A 22638-nucleotide genomic window follows, 5' to 3' on the forward strand; every position below is an offset into this window, starting at 1 on the left:
CTGCTGGTGTGGAAAGTGGTAAGATCCTGGCCAGTATGTCTCAATTAGCATTGCTGTGGGGAGAGTCACAAATGTGTCTCCAAAGATCTGAGCAAAAACCTTCTATGGGAAAATGTTATCTGGAGTAGATCCATTCGCGATCCTATGTATGTCCTGTTTGCTTCAGTCTCTGCAAAGACATCATTTTAAGATACTTCTGCCTATGCAACTAACTCTGCTAACTTGGCTTCATGTAGGATCAGAAGGCTAAAAGTTAGCTAAACATTGACTGCATTCCTAAAAGGTACACAATGCAGGCAAACAAGTTTTCATAATAGCAGCTGCAAGGATTATTTTTCTAAGTCGGAGACAGCCTGCAGAAAACATTTCCAATACCGAGAAAAGGGTTGAAATATATTTTGGAATTGTGTGTTCAGTTTCAATTCAATTGAGTTTGTGTACAAGATCAGAATAGGGGCTAGCAGTAAAAGCTAGCCTCTAAAGTTTGCTTTTTCTCTTCTTTTCGCTTCTGTCACGCTAATGTTTTAAGTTCTGTTCAATAGAAGAAAACCATTTTAAAAACTCGTATCAGTGCTGTCTCCTCATCTATTCAAAGGAATGATTGAACCCAACAATCCATTTGGAAGGATGAAGAATTGGGGGTGCATAAATTAAGAACAACTTGCAGTTTTTGAGTATCTTATATCTCTCAGAAATCCTCAAAGGATTTCACACACAATGAACGTTGTTAAATTGCACTAACTGTGCCTATGTAGTCAAGGAGAGCTTGCATCCTGCGCACAAGACCCTACACACTTCATGAGCTAAGTGACCAGTTTTTAGTTGAGAGGAGAATGTTAGCCTGTGTATTGGCAGGAATATCTCCTGTGGTTTGGATGGTTCCATAGATTATTTCCTACCTGTCTGAGCATCAGAGTGGGCAGGTTGAGCCTTGGTGTAATGTCTCATTTGAAGGGTGGCATCACTGACAGGTCTGCACTCCCTCAGAATTGCATTGCGATATCAGTAAGCATCTGTGCTTAAATCCTGGTGTGGGGTTTGTTCGTCCAGTGTCAGACACAGAGCTGAAATGGGTTAACAAATGAGCCAGGCTAATGTCCTAAGGAGCAGGGATGAAGTTTTGGCCTTAAACTAAAAAAAAATGAATATTATCAGTGATGCAGGGATTTTTCACTTTAATTTATAGAGTTTCCAAACACAAAACAAAAAATTAAACAGCCAGTGACTTAAATACAGCAGAAATATTTCTCCAACAAAATACAGAGGTGAAAAATGGTTACATGGTACAAATTATGGGTGGGAATCTCTCCTTTTGGGATGAGAGCGGCCGGAGAATCCCATCCAAAGTCAATGGACATTTGTGTGGTCTGCAGCCACCCCCCCCCCCCCCCGCCCCACCCCCGGCCAAAATGGCGAGTGGGACTGGAGAATTTCCCCCTATGTGTATAAAATCAATTCTAGTTTTTCACAGCTTCACCTTAGGTTGACAGTGAAATAAACCAACCATCTCCAATCTTAATGGGACTTGTGGTATCACTAACTAGAACCAAACTATTGTGATGAGAGTATGGTATTGAGCCGACAATGATGCATGATGGTAAAAGTAATAACCCACTATGGGTTCCATGGGGAATTTCTCACTGATTTCCCATGGGGCTCATTGAATTCGAGTTCCCTTGGTAACAGGTAATGGCCTGCCCAGGTGGAATCTGTACCCGATACCTTCTTAATGCAGATTCCAGGAAGGGTCTGCAGAACTGTTGTCCTGGTTGGGACTTGAGTATGTACACCATGGAATAGCGGCTTAATTTTGTGTTCAACAATAAATACCATTACTTCCTAGTCGGTCTTCCTGAGTTGTTACATTGGCAATGAGGAACAAGGAAGGTTTTGAATTAGCTTGGCTTTCAATGAACCCGATAAGACAGGAACAGGGAGATTTGAAAAAGGCACTGTTTAGGAAATTGGAACCGTACGATAGGGATGAGAAGGATTGGCCCCAGTCCATCAAACAACTGAGATACTTATTCTGGACAAATGGGATAGAAGGGGACTGGCAAAAAAGTTATCCTCCAAACCACTTGTGGGGCCCCAACTTTCAGCATCATAAAGAGTTTAACCTACCCGGCATTCACTAAATTCAAAATCCTTTAAAGAACTGATCGATTTGGTCGTGAACCTCTACAATCCCAAACCATGGGAATTGGTCCTTTCTTGTGAAAATGTAGACAACGGGGCCCAGAAACCTCAGGGGTTTGTAGATGGTACCATTCTCAGCCTTGGATGGCCTCCATACTGCAGATACGCATCCTCAACAGATAACCCTTGCATTTCCCATTTATTGCCAAGGAAGGATGATTGGATGAGGAGGCCAAGAGATTCCAGAACTGGATGGGAAGTTTCTCCACCATACAGTGAAGAGCAAGCATATCCATGCTGTACTTGCAGTGATGGGATCCTCCCCAGACAAGGCTACCAAAACAAGCAAAACGCATATCACACAAGCCAAAGGGCAAAGCCACTACAAGACAGGGCTTTGCAAATAAACCAGCCCAAGAATGAGGAATTGAAGCAGCTAAGTGGCATTACGGCACCTGAAGTGGCCCCAATCCAGTTTCAACTCCAGGTAAATGGCCACCCCATAGACATGGGGGTAAACACAGGTGCCATAGTTTCTATCACTGGGGAGCACACCTTCAGGTGACTCCAATTGGACATCTTTCCTTAAAGCCTTTGGGACACCAAGGCTAGGTTGGCCATGTGTGGAGCCCTTATGCATACTGGGACTACGGTAATCCCAGTTACGCATGGGAAACAGACATTCCGACTCCCCCTCAGAGTAGTACAATGACCAGGGCCCAGCCTACCGAAAATGGGTATCGACAACTTATACAAAGTCATTGGGAAGTACCCTGAAGTATTCCAAGAATGTCTCCGGAAGATTAAAGATGCCAGGGCCAGGGTCTACATGGACCCAGAGGCCCAACCTAAATACTGCAAGGCACATTGTCCGATCACATATTTTCCAAATTGGACATGCACCACGTGTACCTGCAATTGGACATTGAGGAATCATCCAGTAAATACATCACTATAAATATTCACAGAAGACTGTATTGAATATACTCACTTGTCTTTTGGGCTGTCTTCCACTTGCGCTGTTTTTCAAAGGATGATGGAGAGCATCCTTCAAGGGGTACCCAGAGTTGCAGTAGGGGAGGTGATAGCCTAGTGGTATGATCGCTAAACTATTAATGTTCTGGGTATCGGGCTTGAATCCCACCACAGTGGAATTTGAATTCAATAAAAAAGAAATCTAAAATTAAGAATCTACTGATGACCACAAAACCATTGTTGATGGTCGGAAAAATCCATTTGGTTCATTAATGTCCTTTAGGGAAGGAAATCTGCCGTCCTTACCTAGTTTGGTCTATATGTGACTCCAGAGCCACAGCAATGTGGTTGACTCAACTGCCCTCTAAGGTTAACTAGGGATGGGCCATCAATGCTGGCCAGTCAGCGATGCCCATGTCCCAAGAATGAACTAAAATGAAAATGAATGATATTTTAACCTCCGGAACTACTGTAATGGAATATTGGAGAGTTCAAAAGAGTTTTACAGTGTTTCTCTCAGGCTAATGTCTGGTTAAAAAGCTTGTTCCAAGTAAACAATGTAACGTACCTTGGGTTCAGAGTTGACAGGACTGGACTACACCCTGTCGCGGAAAAGGTGAAGACCATAAAAGTCAAGGAACACGATGGAGTTGAAGTCTTTACTGGGTCTCATCAACTACGACAGGAAATTTGTACTGAACCTGGTGACCCTGCTGGCAAACCTCCATGTTCTGCTTAAAAAAAAATCAGAAATGGTTGTGGCAAATATTAGAGGAGGGAGCCTTTATATGTGTCAAATAGCAATTGCTGCGGACAAACATATAGGCCCATTACAATCCACTGAGGTTATTCCTCGTAACCTGTGATGCCTCCCCCTATGGGATAGGAGACGTTATTGTCACACCATTGGCTTGATGAGACAGAACGTCCAATCGCATATACTTCACGCGCCCTAGCGGATGCCGAAAAGGGGTAATCCAAATTTAGAAAGAATGTTTGATCATGGTATTAGTGGTGAAAAAATTCTACCAATATATCTGTGTTCGACATTCCACCACAGTGACAGACCTCCATTAGGCCTCTTCGCACGAAGCAAGGTATATCTCCCCCATAGCATCAGCTCAGATCCAACGCCAGGCACTGCTGTTAGGCATTTATGAATACACCCTAGAACATCATCCAGGGACACAGATGATCAATGTGGAAGCTTTGATCCACTTACCGCTACCCACCAGCCTCACCTCCGAAGATGGATTAGGTCATCATGACAGTGAACTTCATGGACACTCTGCCAGCATCTGCCGAGAAAATTCAGGCTTGGTCCCAAAAGGACCCAACGTTGGCAAAGCGAGGTCGTATCTTCCTATGTAGTGGACCACAAGGGCATCCTGCAGAAGATTTAAAACCTTATACTTCCAAATATCGAGGGCTCAGAATTGAGAATGGTATCATCTTGTGGAGAGCTTGGGTGATTGTTCCACATTCAGGCAAGTGACCAATACTCCACAAATTGCACAACACACGCCCAGGGATTTTGGAAATGAAAATGCTTGCATGATGCTACATGATAGACTGGTATAAACAAGGACATTGAAAACCTGCTCAAACAGTGCAAACCTGGCAGGAAAAGCAGAAGATCCCACCAATAGCCTCATTGCACCTTTGGGAATGACTGGGAGTCCCTGGGTGCCAGTACAGATGCCACAGGGCGATTTATGGGCTCTATGTTCTTAATTCTGATAGGTGCCCATTCAAACTGGACCAACGTACACTAGATGGCCTCTACCTCTCACAACACCATAGAAATGTCCTGGCAATCATTCTGCATACATGGTATACTTGAGATCCTCATAACGGACAATGGGATCCCATTTATCAGCAGGGAGTTTCAAACATCTGTGAACACAAATGGAGTGAGGCACATCCGCACCATCCTGTCATCCATCTACAAGTGACCTAGCTGAGCGAGCAGTCCACATATTCAAAAACAGCATGAAAAAACAAAGGAAATTTGTTTGAAAATGAAGTTTGCACATTTCCTCTTCAATTACAGGGCAACACTGCACATGATGATGGGAGTAGCCCAGCAGTGCTATTGACTGGCTGATATCTTTAGACCAGGCTTAGCCTCACGTTCCCAAGTCTGGGCAGCAAAATCAAAGAAAAACAAAAAGTCCAAAAAAGGGGCCAAGATGGACATAATCTTAACAGGACCTTCAAGCCAGGAGACACCGTCAATATATGGAATTTTGGAGTCAGCTCCCTGTGGGCCGCAGGAGTTACCCTCTTAAAAACGGGACCAGTGTCATACGTGATAAAGATTGGGGAAAAGATCATTAAAAAAATGTCGATCACCTCCGCTGTCAAGAACTCTCCATCAGGACAACTGCATCACCAGACATGCCACCATAGGCATCTTACACACTGCCCTGTGGTAAAGAAGCTCCATCTATAAACAGCCAAAGAGAGGTTTACAAGAACTCAGCCTCAGAAATGGGAAGGAGGTGACGGATCACAGTCAGAGATCGACGTTCTTTGACATTCCTCAAAGAAGAGATGTTCACCCACTCGATATATGCCTTCCCCATCAGACCGTGAAAACAACAGAAATGAGGCAATGGACCAATTGCTATAGGAGCAAGGGGGAACCCTCAAGCTCAGAGGGCAAGGGGTATGATTACACCCCCCCCCCCCCCCCCCCCCCCCAACCAATCAGCTCCATGGGAATCTCTCATTGATCCCCCAAAGGGCCTCGTTGAATATGAATTCCGTCGGTAAGGGGCAATGGAACTCATCACCTGAGCCCTTGTCCTGATTAGGATTTTTGTATGTATGCCACGGAGCAGTGGCTTGACTTTGTATTTAAATAAATACCATTCCTTTCCAGTCGGGCTTCCTGAATTATTACAGTAAACATTCCAGGGAACTTGGGTGAAAGGATAACTGGTGCCACAATATGTCCCAGCCACTTAACCCTCTGCCACTGTGGGCAACAGAGACTTTCCATTCTTCCTGTCAGAAGCCGCAGGTGTGAGCAGAGCCCTTTGAAGTCACTGCATTTACATGGAACTTGTAGGACACTAAAATATCCCGAGGAGCCTCACAGAAACATTGTTTGCCAAAATTTGTCACAAGTCAGCTGAAGGAAGAGGTAAGCAGAAGCTCAATCAAAGCTGGACTTTGCAGGGTGATTTCAAGCAATGGACGAAGTGAGAAATTCAGAGAGCGAATTCCAGAACATTGGGCCAGGAAATCAGGGATCACAAGAGGTCAGCATTGGACAAAGGCAGAGATCTCAAATGTTTATGGGGCCAGGAAATGGTTACAGAGATAGGAAGGCAGCAAGCCATTGAGGGATTTGAATACAAGGATGAGAAGTTAAAAATCAAGACATTGCTGGACCAGGTTATAGCCTGGATTATTATAATTGGGGGCGGGCGGGGGTGCTCCCTGCACCCCAGCGTAAATATGAGGAGGGGGCGCCTGCCTCACTTGGCTGCCTTGCCCCACTATAATTTCCACAGCCCATTGAGTATTATGCGCCAGGATTGCTGCCAATCTCCAAGTGGGCATTCCACCTCATAGAACATGAGTGATGAACACATCCTGTATAGCCAAGAAGGTACTGGTCAACAATGGACCTGGATGTTGAGGGATGTGGCCAAGCTGACATGCCCCGAAAAGGGAGAGTGACAGCATGTAGGATAGGACAGGTGGTGGAGGTTGGACATGGGGAGAAAAAATTGTGGGGAACGGGCTCCAGTTGACAAGGGGGCCTGGCAAAAGGCAACGCCTTCCCCACCCCCTGCACCCATCTTTAGCTTGCTAGCATGACAGCTTGAACATCAGCCTCTGCTGCTGCTACTTGTTAATCAGGCTGACTGTGGGAAAAGACTTTTAATTGGACATCAGTTGTCCGCTTAATTAGGTCACAGTCAGGAGACATACCTAATGTCTCCCCTACCATACGTAAAACTCAGTGAAAGTAGGCTGGCCAGCGACAGGTATTCCATAGATAGAACAACATCCTACTTTATGGATCCCGCTACCTAGATTCATAGGTGGCATGATGGCACAGTGGTTAACACTCTTGACTCACAGTGCCGGGAATCCAGGTTCAATTCCCAGCTTTAGCCACTGTCTGTGTGGAGTTTGCACGTTCTCCCCATGTCTGCGTGGGTTTCCCCCGGTACTCCAGTTTCCTCCCACAGTCTGAAAGAAGTGCTCGTTAGGTGCATTGGCCATGCTAAATTCTCCCTCAGCTTACACACACAGGTAGCGGAGTGTGGTGACGAGGAGATTTTCACAGTAACTTCATTGCAGTGTTAATCTAAACCTACTTGAGACACTAATAAATAAACTAAAACTAATCTCAACCTGTGGGTTGCCCGTATGTTCAGCCCAATGTTTCCCATCACCCTAACCCTACTAATTCACTAAAGCTTCCAACCAAGTTCCCACAGGAATTCCACGATGTTTAGCATACTAAATTACATCGCTGTGCTAACATATTTTGCCCATTCAAATGTAGTGGTTTCCTATGCAAAACATGTAGAGAGCCGTACTGATTTAAACTGGAACTCAAACAGTTGTTCTGCACCATTTCAGATGGAAGGAGAGCGAATAATGAAATTACACCAATTGGTAACTCAACTCACAATGTTGGAAGGAGCGGTGAATGGTATTTTAGAGAAACTAAACCATTCTGAGACCAATACAGACAAAAGGTCTAATTTTCACCTCCCATCCCCAAATTATTTGAAGATCAGTAGCAAACTCAACATCAATCACCTTGGTAATGATCCTAATTAAAGTTGCCGTTCATATTTTAACCCTTTGAGTGTTTTTAGTGACACAAGGTTTTAAGGTGAGTGGACTGAAGATGTGAATAAATCTACAGTGATATTTAGGCAAAAATATGCATCTCATCTGTATTTAAAACCATTGCGTCCAGCACAAGTCCATCCAGAAGCAAGTTACAGCCAGTTCCTGTTTAAAGAATATCTTAAAGAAAAAGAGAATGAAGTGTTGGTGCAACCAGAGACTCATCAATAAATCATTCCAAAATAAAAGAAATCCATGTTATCCCTTGTTACAGGCTGCGGGCTCAGTGTGTGAGATTGCAAGTATCAAAGTTCACAGTCTGTCTTGCAATGAGTATATTTTTGTGTTGAAGAGTTCACATCTGTTAGTGCAAACAGGAAAAGAGAGGGATCTGTGGCTTCAAGGATTAAATCTTGAAGCTTATGCAACACCGAGTCTGGGAAACCATACTTTAAAACACTATCACTGTTCCTTGAGTAATATCCAAGATTCAAATTCCCCTTCCCTGGATTATGAGGCAGGGGATAAAACAGAATTTCCAAATAGCGAGTAACAGTAGGGTACAATCTCCCTCCCATGCGGACTGAGTGAAGTCCGCACCTCCAGCTGGGTTCCACGAACAGCACATTCAATGTTTCTTCAAAGCTCCCTGCGAGCATCATACCGTACGCAGCGAGCCTGCCTAATTGGACCCAGTGGCAGGAATACTCACAAACATGCAATTCTTAAAGAGCTCCAGCTAAAAGCACTCTAAAGTAATGGTGCCATTTACAAAGTAAGAGGCGGCAAATGGAAATTACATTTCAATGTGTTTTTTTTAAATAAATAGTCTGTACGCTTTGCATAGGGCTGGTTAGCTCAGTTGGCTAGATCATACATGATTCTGAATGACACCAAAAGTCTGGGTTCAATTCCTGTTCTTGCTGTAATAGACTTATAACCTTCCTCCTTGCCTGCCGTCTGTTTGACGTGGAGTGGTGCCACTCAAGCTATAGAACCACTTAGCTCTCTCTCTAACAGAGAGAAATGCTGACAGTCACTTGGGAGCTATGGCAATTACTTATCTAGTGACTTGCCTATCTTTTGTGGAGAGGTGACTGGCAAAAATGAAGTGTGGCAGGCATATTATGGAAACAGAAGTAAGAATCAAGGTGTTGTGCAACATCCGATCCTGTAGTTGATAGCTGTTAAAGTGGACTGTAACACCAAGTGCAGGCAAGGAGGATTGTCTTTTTGACACAACAAACTATGCCAGGCAGAATGTTACACCCAGCCTGAATGCTGTTGTGTACAAGTTTGGAGAAGCTGCAGTGAGCTGGGGTTTATACAGCCCATTGCACTGGGACAGGTGGCAGCCTGGCCCAGTGAGTTCTGGAAAATGACTCATATCAGTCTCCTTGTGGCAGGAAAAGCCTCCCCCAATTAGATCAGAGGGCAAAAGGGAATAACGTGAGATTCCTGGCCACCGGTGGAGTTCATTAATGAGCCAACTGAAACCCATTATTCCTGAGTTCAAAGCAATCTAATGGTGACTCCAGGATTAAATGGAGGTCACGTGAGTCTTGTGCGCCCTCAGAAGGCCGCCCGTCAAAACCTGTCAGGCTTGCCAGCGGCCTTCCAGAGTCGGGTGGTAGGGGTTGTTTGAGGGTTGGGGGGAAGGAAATGGGGCAGAGGATGTGGTGGGGGTGACCAAGCAACAGTGAAGGATTCATATATCGTTCCGGGTAAGGATGGTGAGCGACTTGGAGGGCTGCCCTTGCCCTACTAGATGGTAAGCATCATGAGTTTGAAAGGTGTTGTCGAAGGAGACTTGGTGAGTTGCTGCAGTGCATCTTGTGGGTGGTACACATGACTGCTACTGTGCCTTGGTGGTGGAGTGAATGAAGGCCAATCAAGCGCCTGCCCTGTCCTGGTTGGTGTTAAGCTACTTGAATGTTATTAGAGCTTCACTCGTCCAGGCAAGTGGAAAGCGTTCCATCGCAGTCTTGACTAGAGCGCTGTAGATGAAGAACAGGAGGTGAGTTACTCTTCACAGAATTCTCAGCTTCTGACCTTCTCTTGTCATCAAAGTATTTGTATACTCTGGTCCAGTTCAATTTCTGGTCAATAGTAACCCCAGGATTGTGGGGGAATCAGTGGCATTGAACATCATGTGGACATGGTTAGATTCTCTGTTGTTGGAGTTTGTGTGGCATGAATGTTACTTATGATTGAAAGCCTTACACATTTGCATCTCCATTGGGTTTGCACATCAAAATACTGGAAACAAGCACTAGATTTGGACCATGGGAACAGGGATAGGTCATTCAATCCCTTGAGCTTACTTCACCATTCAAATAACTCATGGCTGATGTGCACTTTAACTCCATTCATCTGCCAAGCTTCTGGGGGAGAGAATTCTAGATTGCTACCTTCTTTTGTATGATAGATCTATCAGCACAATGCGTGCTTCTTCAACTTATAACATCTCAAGATTATCTCTTGGCTTGTACAAATGGGAGCTTAAAGAGGAGAAGAGACACAAATTCGAACAAAGTTTGATTTCATCATATTTGCTCTGGTTGTAAGATGTGTAAGATTTTGATAATATTTCTAGGCATTTTACATAGGGTGAACCAATGCTTATGAACTTTTAAGTTAGTCATTTTTTAAATGGTCAGATGGAATTTCTGTTGCCAATTAACAGTCTAGGTAATTAGGGGACAGGAGAGCAATTCGTAGAATCATTGAATCCGACAATGCAGAAGGAGGCCATTCAGCCCATCAAGTCTGCAGTGACAACAGTCCCATCCAGGCCCCATCCTCACAACCCCATCCTTTTACCCTAGCTACTCCCCTGACACCAAGAGGCAGTTTAGCATGGTCAATCCACCTAACCTGCACATCTTTGGACGGTGGGGAGCACCCGGAGGAAACCCATGCAGACACTGGGAGAATGTGCAAACTCTACACAGGTAGTGACCCAAGCCGGGAATCGAACCCTGGCCCCTGATGCTGTTTAGGCAGCAATGCCAATTACTGTGCCACCATGCAAAAGTTGTTTGTGAAGAATAAGGCTTTCTTATGGTCCATCACACAGCTCATTTGAGTCTTGGTCTGAAGCTGTGACAAAAGTGCAACCAGGTGCTTGTTTTTCAATTTGTTTGAAGGAATATGTAAAAACTTAGGATGACACCTCAGTCCGGAGTCGCCAACCTCACCAGCAGCTGGGATTTTCCCATTCCACTGCAGTGAACAGAGATTGACTTTGCTGTAGCAGGAACGTGACATTGTACGTAAGGGGCACAACCGGTAAGATTGTGCCCCTTATGTTTAAACAAGTCATGCATTGCTTCAATTGATATGTTGGTATATGTACCGGGAGGAAACCTTTAATATTATGGTTGGAATGATCTTAATAGTTAATTTTAATAGCTGTTGTGTGGGGCTTGTGTTAAGATAAGCTGACAAGAGAATGTGTCTTTATTTATGGCTTCTCTGTTGTTGGAAGGAAATGTGCATTTATTTGTGATGGAATATAATCTTCTGGAACTTGTCACCCAAAAAGCAAGGATTGTTGCAAAGACTGGAGACACGAGGTGATTTGCACCCTTATAGGAAGAGTGAATTCAAACCATCTCCAAAAAACAAAAGAAGAAAGAGACTGAGGGATAAAAGAAATCATAATCCTCATTGGCACGGTGATACCATGGCTTTTGGGATATGACTGTCCTGGACACAGTTCAACATCACCTCAAAGCCAAAGCCAAAGAGAGACATTAACCAGAATTTTACCGTCTTGCCCACCCAAGACTTGTAGGTTCCCGTCCGAGGCCAACGGAGAATGCCATTCTGTGAGAATCGGGATGGACTTGGCTGTAAAACTCCAACCATTGGGCAGGATTTTCCAGCCACGCTCACCCCAAGGCTGGAAATTCCCGCCCGAGGACAAAGACCTTTGCGTGGTCCACCCTCTATCCTCTCCGATTCCCGTGGCAGGCAGGATGGAAAAATTCCCCCCATTATCTGTGCTGACAACACCAAGAGTTCCTGCCGTCCTGAGAGATAAGAAACCTTTATGTTGTCTTCACTACTTCTTGCTAAGCATATGTAAAATTGTGTTAATAAATTCTACTTGATTCATAAACACTAGCTATTTGTACCTTGAAGGTCAAATATAACTAAGACCCTAGAGTTAGAAATTAAAAATTCAGGCCTTAGGGTTTGTTTTAATTAGGAGAGTTTTATACCTTTAAATCCCATACTTACACTTGTCTTACTTGTTTCTCTATCTTACTCCAGTCTTTTCATTTGCCAAGAGCTTCCTTTAGTTTTCAAGCAACCCAAAATTGCCATTCTCTTCCTTTCTCTCCCTCTATTTTCTTGACATTTTCCCTGCAAAATATCTCCTATTTGCTCACCTTTTCTTAAGATGACCTCTGCTCGGTCTCTGTCTTCCTAATTACATTCGGCAAGTTTCTTTACTCTCCTCAGCATTTCAACATTTGTTACTTTGTCCATCCAATGATTCTTTCCATTTTCATCCAAACCCGTGTTTCAAATTTCAACTTGTATTGAGCAAGTTGGTCTCCCCTTTCCATAAGGTCTAAGTCTTACATCCATATAAAACACTCCAAATTAAGCTCTTTAATACATTTTTGAGTTGTTTATCCAGTTTCCAGTTAATAACTGCCTCTTCTTACCAAATAGCCCTTCCCCCTTGTGATCCTTGCTCTTATTTCTTTGTTGAACCTTCCATCTGAGGATATTATGCTTGCTAATTCTTGTACCTGTTCCAGTTCTTTTCCTTCTATGAATCTATGAATAATTGTTGGTGATTTTGAGATATGCATCACCATTTTGTCAATACAAAAACAAAAACAAGCTCTGACGAGGAGTCATCCTGACTTGGCTCTATTCTCTCTCCACAGATGCTGTCAGACCTGCTGAGATTTTCCAGCATTGTCTGTTTTTGTTTCACATTCCAGCATCTGCATTATTTTGCTTTTACCTTACTATTTTGTCAATATTCACTTTCACTCCAAATTCATACCAGCTGCAAAGAGTTTATCTACTCGTTCCTATAAACCTTCTGCTGGGCTTGCTATAAGGGCATTGTCAGCTGCAAAGCTAACTGATGTTATCCTTTATCCCTGAATCTTAATGCCAGATTCTGTGTCTTCAAATACTTCTTTGATCATTGGTTCTGTCAAGACTTTGAAGACTAGTGATACAAAACACCCTTATATACTTGATTCCAATTTCCCGTTGGCTACTCTCACTATCCCATGTACAGATTCCTAAAAGGGTGGCATGGTGGCACAGTGGTTAGCACTGCTGCCTCACAGCACCAAGGACTCGGGTTTGATTCCCAGCTTGGGTCACTGTCTGTGCAGAGTCTGAACATTCTCCACATGTCTGCATGGGTTGCTTCTGGGTTCTTCTGCCATGATCTTATTGAATGGCGGGGCAGGCTCGAGGGGCTGGATGGCTTACTCCTGCTCCTGTTTCATATGTTCTTACGTTCTTATGTTCTGTTTCCTTCCACCATCCGAAAGACACGCTGGTTAGGTCCATTGGCCAGGCTAAATTCTCCCTTAGTTTATAAGTTCATAAGCTTATTTATTTATTAATCACGAGTAGGTTTACCTTAACACTGCATTGAATTTACTGTGAAAAGTCCCTAGTCGTTACACTCTGGCGCCTATTCGGGTACACTGAGGGAGAAGTTAGCATGGCCAATTCACCTAACCCTCAGTGTACCCAAACAGGTGCCTGAGTGTGGTGACTAGGGGATTTCAAAGTAACTCCATTAAAGTGTTAACGTAAGCCGACTTGTGACACTAGTAAATAAAAACCTAAAATCTCTCCATTAACTCAAATGTCTTTCAGCACTGTCAAAAGCTTAATGCAGTCAACCTGTTCAAATACTTTCTCTTAAACCCACAAAGCAAGCAAACATAATTGCTGTCCAAATTCTGAACTGCATTCACTCATTAATCTTATAATCCCTCCCTTGCCGAGCATGACCTCACCCATCCTTTATCAGTGACTCTCGACTACACTGGCGTTTTGTGCCAGTCCCAACTATTTTCTTGGCTATTCTCAGTGATGGTTCATTGTAACCAGTAACAGTGGGCTGCAATAATATGAGTAGTAAGTTTAAAATGTATTTATTAGTGACACAAGTAGACTTACATTAACATGTGATAAAGTCACTCTAAAAATCCCCGAGACGCCACGCTGTGGGCCCTGTTCGGGTACACAGAGCATGGCCAATAGGCCTTGACCAGTGAGCAGATAAGGATTAGTGAGCCCAGACAGCAAATCAAATCAAATTATTTAGGTGTGCACATAGCCAACATCAGCCAATGCTGTTTTGCATGTGGAGCAGCGTGGTGAAATTAGGCAGTTCTACTCCTCTTTCAATGGAAAGGGAGATGAAAATTTGTCCTTCTGCTGATGGAGGCATCATTCAACCATTGGGTATGTGTGTAGGCAGCATAGGAATTGATACTTTGGCAGAAGTTGGAGACCATTTGATAACAGTCACTTTTAGCCACTGGTGACAAGTTGACTGCAGATGGCAATGTTCTGACTCTGATCCTCAGACTGCCTAAGGGTTGGTTAGTTCTTGGGCATCGGTACTGAGTTTACCCAAGCTTGACATTACCCCCCCAACAAAGACATTCCCAAAGCACATAATATGAATAAAAGATTCAGAATTATTAAAATGTTGGCAAGAAAATTTCCATAGTCCTTGAAACATGTAGTAAATCTGGAAAATAACAGAAGATTAAAGTTCCTTTCCCTTTAAGAGTACCATCACATACAGGCATTACCCATTCAAAGTGCTACCAAAGACAAGGGGGTAAGTCCAATGAAAATGTTAAGAAATTACACCATGTGACCGTTTTACTCATTCTGGAAGTATGTGCTCTGGAGCTTCAATAAAGCCACGTGCAAAATGTATTTACCTGACAAATTCCAAGCCATCAGATATCAGAATGGAAAAAAATATTTGATCATAAGAACATAAGAAATGTGAACAGGAGCAGGCCAAGTAAGACCCTGGAGCCTTCAGGATGATCAGAACTGAACTTTGCCAATTCAGTCATATCCACTCACCCTGCCCTTGACCAACTAATGGAATTATTTGGAAAATCTATCCTTGTGCCCTATCTGTGCCATTGTTTTTGATGTTCTTATGATCCCTGCCTCACACCATTCTTGACCATTTGCAGATGCAGAAATTGTGACCACCAAGGCAACGGAGTTCTCAAACCAGTCTTGGAAATGAAAGTGTAATTGAATTATACAATCTACAGAGCAGAAGGAGGCCACTTGGGCCATCAAGCCTGCAGTGACAACAATCCCAGACACGTCCTATCCCCGTAACTCTGGAGCGTTCAACAAAAAATTGAATGAGTGTACATGATGTTAAGAAGGGAGTAGATTAAATTGATGCATGAAGATCATGATTAGTCATTCGATGGTACAGAACCTGAGTATTACTGTAAAAATACACATGCTGTCAAAACTTTTTGTCCTGTGCTCATCATGAAAAAGAATTCACAGGAATGCCAAAGTATAAAGTGAACAACACTTTCCTTTACAATTTGGTCTTCTTGTAAATTGTCCTGAGCAGTGCAAGACAGAAAGATTTGACAACATGTGACTTTTTTCAGTAATACTCAAGGTCATAATTATTTTCAAATAATAGTCCTTGTTGGATAGGCTGAATGCACTGGCAAATATTTTATCATTGCCACTAGGCACGTTCTGTTGGCTTGCTGAGTTCCATGATAGTTTGCATATGGAACTAATTTTCATGTAATTAACACTTTTTTTCCACTGGATAACACGCACAGAATAAAATGGTGCTCCCAGATCATATAAATCACTGTTACCTTACATTATAAATGTGCCAAAAAAAATCACAAAATAGGTAACAACGATGTGACCTGGCTCTTGAGCAGATTAATGATGGAACAGTCAGTGTTCTCAAAGAAATGCATAAATCAACTCTACGGTAATCTCATAAAGGAAAAGGAGATACTCATTTACCATCATTCATTAGTGAAATGGGACATGGTCTTGCGCCTGTATTTGGAAGGAGTGTTCAGAAACTAAAGCAATTAAGTGTGTCCAAATTATGTCTTTTCAAAATGAAGGCTTGATTCTAACTCAATACCCATTTTCTGTTGATATATGGGCCAATCTTTCATGAAGGGCAGAATTGACCCCAATCCTTTTCCTTTTTTCTAGACTGTTTCAGAGATCCTTTCCAATATTCCAAACCAACAAGCCATAAGGAACAAATTGCATATCTGGACTGGGAGGCCAAAAACGTTCAGAGGTTTCCCCAAAGATACAGAGAACTTGGATCCCTTGGTATGTCAAATTTCTCAACTTCCATGCCCTGACTTCCCTTCCTACCCATCACCCCACCCCCTCACCCCCACCCCCCACCACCCACTCCCCAAAACAATTCTCAGAATGCTGATGGTATTTTCCCGTCCCAATTCTTCAGCACTGTACACATTCAAATTCTCCAACACTAACGCACTTAAGAAAAGCCATAAAAGTACCTTTAATTGTAGCAATCTTAGGCTCAAATTAACAAAATCTTTGTAAATGCATCCTTAAAGAATAGCATGAAAAATATGTAATGTGTTCAAACAAAATTTTTCCCTCCGCTATTTAATATTTTAACCCCATGTGAAGCAAATCATTTGGCACAACAGCTCAAATCAGCGACAGTAAGTTTGGGTAAATGTCATTATGCTATTGTCCCACAGCTTGAGATCAAAGTCACTGGTCGAACAGGTCAGTTGGTATTTGAAATGTGGTTGTAAATGTATTTTTATTTCTCTTTTGGTAAAACTGTTCTTTTTTTGACTAATCCACAACAATGTTATGAACAGGTAACTAAGCCTAAGGTACACCTTTATACATGTACTGAAATGACACTTTGCCGCAGCACTTAATATTTGTAGAGAGGCAAAACTGTTTGGCTGCACATGCACTCTTCAAGGGAACTTTCTAACCACTTTTCTGGTATATGCAGAGGACAGAGCTTTGCAGATGTGTCTGATCTATGACTCTAAGGTTACCAGTTCCTGCTGGTAAAGTGCTTGCCATTTTGATGGATGGCTACATGAACATAGAGGGAATAGAGGGTTACAGTCTAAGTAAAGGCAGAAGGTTTTTTTTAGATTAGTTATGGCATCATGATAAGCACAGGTTTGAAGGACCAAAGGGTCTGTCCCTTAATTGTACCCTTCTTTGTTCTTTATATTCACTGTTTGTAGGACAATGTCACCAATAGGAATCTAGAGCAACAGGCCCACACTTATTGATATAAAACAGGCAAACTTAGCAATGTGTATGATAGGCTTCCAGAAAATACCCCTCATTATCATTACCTGTATTTAGTTTAACATTGTTCCTATTTCACTGACATCTGCTGATTTCACACTATGTCACATTGCTATAAAAAGTTTTCTCTGAAAATGATTTTAAACTGGTACCAGAAGAAATGAAACATAAAGCTGAAACTTTCAAAGAAAATCACTTGGAGAGCAGTGGGTATACACTCTGTCCTTTTATTTCTGTGACCTGGAAACCCGGAGTTCACTGCAGCCCAGGTCTATTAGTTGATTGAATTTGGTGGAACCCCTTTCTCTGCTTCTTATGGGTGCAAGTCTTTAACAGCACTACCAAAATTAGTCAGATTTTAACACAGTATTGAGCCTGAGACAGAGAGACCACAACTTGGTTGCTGTGGGAATGGGAATGGCACACTTTGGAAAATTGGGCTGATATTTTTCATAGAGTTAAAAGCGATTAAATGAGGACTTTGCCAGCACGGTTTGCTAAAGGTCCAAGTTAATGGAAGAATCTATGACAGAAGGACAGATTTTTCAGTAAACGCCTGCAGGAAGTAAACATCTGGGCAGCACACAGTCAGAAAATCATTACTAAGAAGTTTATTTTTCAGTGAAATATGAGTTGGAGTGAAGATATGACTTAAGATATTTCATTAAGAATATGAATATCCCTGTTAAATACTGCACTGCAGAACAGAGAATAGACAGAACCATAACTAAAGTTTTATTGTCACTTCATATCACATTTTGGAAAATAAGAAGAAAATTAGGATAGCACAGTCGGCCAATGCAACAAGGATTGAAATCATAGCTCAGAGGGATAGTTCACTATAGAGTCAGGACTGGGTTTTCACTTTCAGGAGACAGTCCCACTGTGCTGCAGACTGATTTACTAATGCATTGTCACACTGTACTACAGATTGATTCACTGACACACTGTCCCATTGTGATATAGACTGATTCTGTAACACATTCTCACATTGTGCCACAGACTGATTCACCAATGCATTGTCACACTGTACTACAGATTGATTCACTGACACACTGTCCCATTGTGATATAGACTGATTCTGTAACACATTCTCACATTGTGCCACAGACTGATTCACCAATGCATTGTCACACTGTACTACAGACTGATTCTCCAACACACTGTCCCATTGTGATATAGACTGATTCTGTAACACATTCTCACACTGTGCTACAGACTGATTCTCTAACACACAGATCCACTGTATAACAGACTGATTCTCTAACACGCAGACCCACTGTGCTACAGACTGATTCTCTTACACACAGGCCTACTGTACTACACACTGATTCACTAATGCATTGCCCCATTGTGTTACAGATTGATTCTCTAACACACAGACACACAGTGCTACAGACTGCTTCACTAATACACTGTCACACTGTGCTACAGACTGATTCGCTAACACACTGTCACACTGTGCCACAGACTGATTCACTGAAATACTGTCCCATTTGCTACACACTGATTACCTAATGCATTGCCAGACTGTACTACAGACTGATTCTCTAACACATTGCCACACTGTGTTGCAGATTGATTCTCTAGCACACAGTCGCACTGTGCTGCCGACTGATTCTCTAACACACAGTTGCACTGTGCTACAGACTGATTCTCTAACACACAGATTCACTGTATAACAGACTGATTCTCTAACATGCAGACCCACTGTGCTACAGACTGATTCTCTTACACACAGGCCTACTGTACTACACACTGATTCACTAATGAATTGCCCCATTGTGTTACAGATTGATTCTCTAACACACACACAGTGCTACAGACTGCTTCACTAATACACTGTCACACTGTGCTACAGACTGATTCACTAACACACTGTCACACTGTGCCACAGACTGATTCACTGAAATACTGTCCCATTTGCTACACACTGATTATCTAATGCATTGCCAGACTGTACTACAGACTGATTCTCTAACACAATGCCACACTGTGTTGCAGATTGATTCTCTAACACACAGTCGCACTGTGCTGCAGACTGATTCTCTAACACACAGTCGCACGGTGCTGCAGACTGATTCTCCAACACACTGTCACACTGTGCTACAGACTGATTCTCTAACACACTATCCCACTGTGATACAGACTGATTCTCTAAAACACTGTCCCACTGTGATACAGACTGATTCTCTAAAACACTGTCCCACTGTGCTACAGACTGATTCTCTAACACACTATCCCACTGTGATACAGACTGATTCTCTAAAACACTATCCCACTGTGATACAGACTGATTCTCTAAAACACTGTCCCACTGTGATACAGACTGATTCTCTAAAACACTGTCCCACAGTGCTCCAGACTGATTCTCTAAAACACTGTCCCACTGTGATACAGACTGATTCTCTAAAACACTATCCCACAGTGCTCCAGACTGATTCTCTAAAACACTGTCCCACTGTGATACAGACTGATTCTCTAAAACACTGTCCCACAGTGCTCCAGACTGATTCTCTAAAACACTGTCAGACTGTGAACAAAGAACAAAGAAAATTACGGCACAGGAACGGGCCCTTCAGCCCTCCAAACCTGCACCGACCATGCTACCTGACATAACTAAAACCCCCTACTCTTACGGGGTCTATTTCCGTCTATTCCCATTTCATTCATGTACTTGTCAAGGTGCCCCTTAAAAGTCTCTACCGTATTCCAATACTTATTCCGGCAATGAGTTCCAGGCACCCACCAATCTCTGTGTAAAAAATCTGCCTCATACATCTCTTTTAAAACTTGCCCCTTGCACCTTAAACCTATGCCCCCTAGTAATTGACTCTTCCACCCTAGGAAAAAGCTTCCGATTATCCACTCTGTGCACGCCCCTCATAATCTTGTAGATTTCTATCAGGTCTTCCCTCAACCTCCATCGGTCCAGTGAGAACAAATCAAGTTTCTCCAACCTCTTCCCATAGCTAATGCCCTCCAAAACAAGCAACATTCTGGTAAATCTTTTCTGTACCCTCTCCAAAGCCTTCACATCCTTCTGGTGATGAGGTAACCAGAATTGAACATTATATTACAAGTGCGGCCTAACTAAGGTTCTATAAAGCATCAACATGACATGCCAATTTTTAAACTCAATACCCCGGCCAATGAAGGCAAGCATGCCATATGCCTTCTTGACTACCTGCTCCACCTGTATTGCCACTTTCAGTGAGCTCTGTACCTGTATACCCAGATCCCTTTGCCTATCAATATTCCTGAGGGTTCTGCCATTTACTGTATATTTCCTATCTGTATTAGACCTTCCAAAATGAATTACCTCACATGGATTAAACTCCATCTGCCATGTCTCTGCCCAAGTCTCCAACTGATCTGTGTGCTGCTGTATCCCCTGATGGTCCTCATCACCATCTGCAAATCCACCAATCTTTGTGTCGTTCGCAAACATACCAATCAATCCAGTTACATTTTCCTCCAAGTCATTTATATATATATATTACAAACAGCGAAGATCCCAGCACTGATCCCTGAGGAACATCACTTTTACAGCCCTCCATTCAGAAACGCATCCTTCCACTGCTACCCTCTGTCTTCTTTCACCGAGCCAGTTTTACATCCACCTTGCCAGCTTACACCTGATCCCATGCGACTCCACCTTCTGTACCAGTCTGCCATGAGGGACCTTGTCAAAGGCCTTAGTGAAGTCCATATAGACAACATCCATTGCCCTACCCTCATCAATCATCTTTGACACTTCCTCAAAAAACTCGATCAAGTTCATGAGACACGACCCCCCCTTTCACAAAACCATGTTGCCTCTCACTAATACATCCACTATTTCCAAGTGGGAATAAACCCTGTCTCGAAGAATCCTCTTCAATAATTTCCCTACCACTGATGTAATGCTCACCAGCCTGTAATTACATGGATTATTCTTGCTAACCTTCTTAAACAAAGGAACAACATTGGCTATTCTCCAATCCTCTGAGACCTCCCTGTAGCCAGTGAAGATAAAACGATTTCTCTCAAGGCCCCAGCAATTTCCTCTCTTGCCTTTCTCAGTATTCTGGCGCATATCTCATGAGGCCCTGGAGACTTGTCTACCTTGATGTTTCTCAAGAACCCCAATACCTCCTCATTTTTGATCCTTTGTGCTACAGACTGATACTCTCACACACCGTTGCACTGTACTACAGACTGATTCTCTATCACACTGTCCCGCTGAACTACAGAGTGATTCTCTAACACACTGTCCTACTGTGCTACAGTCTGATTCGCTAACATAATGTCCCACTATGTTACAGACTGATTCCGTAACACAATGTTGCACTGTGCTGCAGGCTGATACTCCAACACACTGTCCCACTGTGCTACAAACTGATCCTCCAACACACAGTCCCACTGTGCTACAGAAAGATGTTCTAACACGCTGTCCAACTGCGCTACAGACTGATTCACTAACACACTGCACCACTGTGCTCCAAACTGATTTACTGACACACTGTCCCACTGTGCTACAAACAGATTCTGTAACACACTATCCCACTATGCTACAGATGGATGCTCTAAGACACTGACCCACTGTGCTACAGACAGATTAATGAACACACTGTCCTACTGTGCTAGAGATTGATGCTCTAATACAATGTCCCACTGTGCTCCAGACTGGTACTGTAACACACTGTCCAACAGTGCTCCAGACTGATTCACTAACAAATTGTCACACTGTGCTGCAGTCTGATGCTCTAACACACAGTCCCACTGAGCTAAAGACTGATGCTCTAACACAATGTCCCACTGTGCTACAGACTGATTCACTAACACACTGTCACTTTGTGCTACAGACAGTTGCTCTAACACAATGTCCCACTGTGCTACAAACTGATTCACTAACACACTGTCAAACTGTGCTACAGACTGATGCTCTAACACAATGTCCCACTGTGCTACAGACTGATTCACTAACACACTGTCACTTTGTGCTACAGACAGTTGCTCTAACACAATGTCCCACTGTGCTACAGACTGATTCACTAACACACTGTCACTTTGTGCTACAGACAGTTGCTCTAACACAATGTCCCACTGTGCTACAGACTGATTCACTAACACACTGTCACTTTGTGCTACAGACAGTTGCTCTAACACAATGTCCCACTGTGCTACAAACTGATTCACTAACACACTGTCAAACTGTGCTACAGACTGATGCTCTAAAATACTGTCTCACTCTGCTATAGACTGATGTTCCAACATAACGTCCAACTGTGTTACAGACAGATGCTCTAATACACTGTCCTACTGTGCTACAGTCTGATGCTCTAACACACTTTCCCA

The 22638-nt window shown here is 43.0% G+C and overlaps 1 protein-coding gene and 1 long non-coding RNA gene across 3 annotated transcripts in view; one reads left to right on the top strand and one right to left on the bottom strand.

The window, feature by feature from the left end:
* The window catches only part of LOC145356373 (uncharacterized), a 144425-nt gene extending 143375 nt beyond the window's left edge, over window positions 1-1050 (bottom strand). Inside the window, exon 1 of the long non-coding RNA XR_013889127.1 lies at window positions 900-1050. This is a non-coding gene — a long non-coding RNA (uncharacterized LOC145356373). The remainder of the gene's footprint in view (window positions 1-899) is intronic.
* The window catches only part of LOC145356372 (protein shisa-6-like), a 519167-nt gene that overhangs the window by 448376 nt on the left and 48153 nt on the right, over window positions 1-22638 (top strand). Inside the window, exon 4 of one of the 2 annotated variants that reach the window (XM_080209041.1) lies at window positions 16186-16311. The exons of the other annotated variant lie outside the window; for it this stretch is intronic. Within the exon in view, the coding sequence (XP_080065167.1) occupies window positions 16186-16311 (126 nt within the window). The remainder of the gene's footprint in view (window positions 1-16185; window positions 16312-22638) is intronic. 2 annotated transcript variants of the gene reach the window in all.

This window comes from Carcharhinus amblyrhynchos, chromosome 21 (genome assembly GCF_965287045.1).
Source record: "Carcharhinus amblyrhynchos chromosome 21, sCarAmb.v2.hapA, whole genome shotgun sequence".
Lineage (NCBI taxonomy): Eukaryota > Metazoa > Chordata > Chondrichthyes > Carcharhiniformes > Carcharhinidae > Carcharhinus > Carcharhinus amblyrhynchos.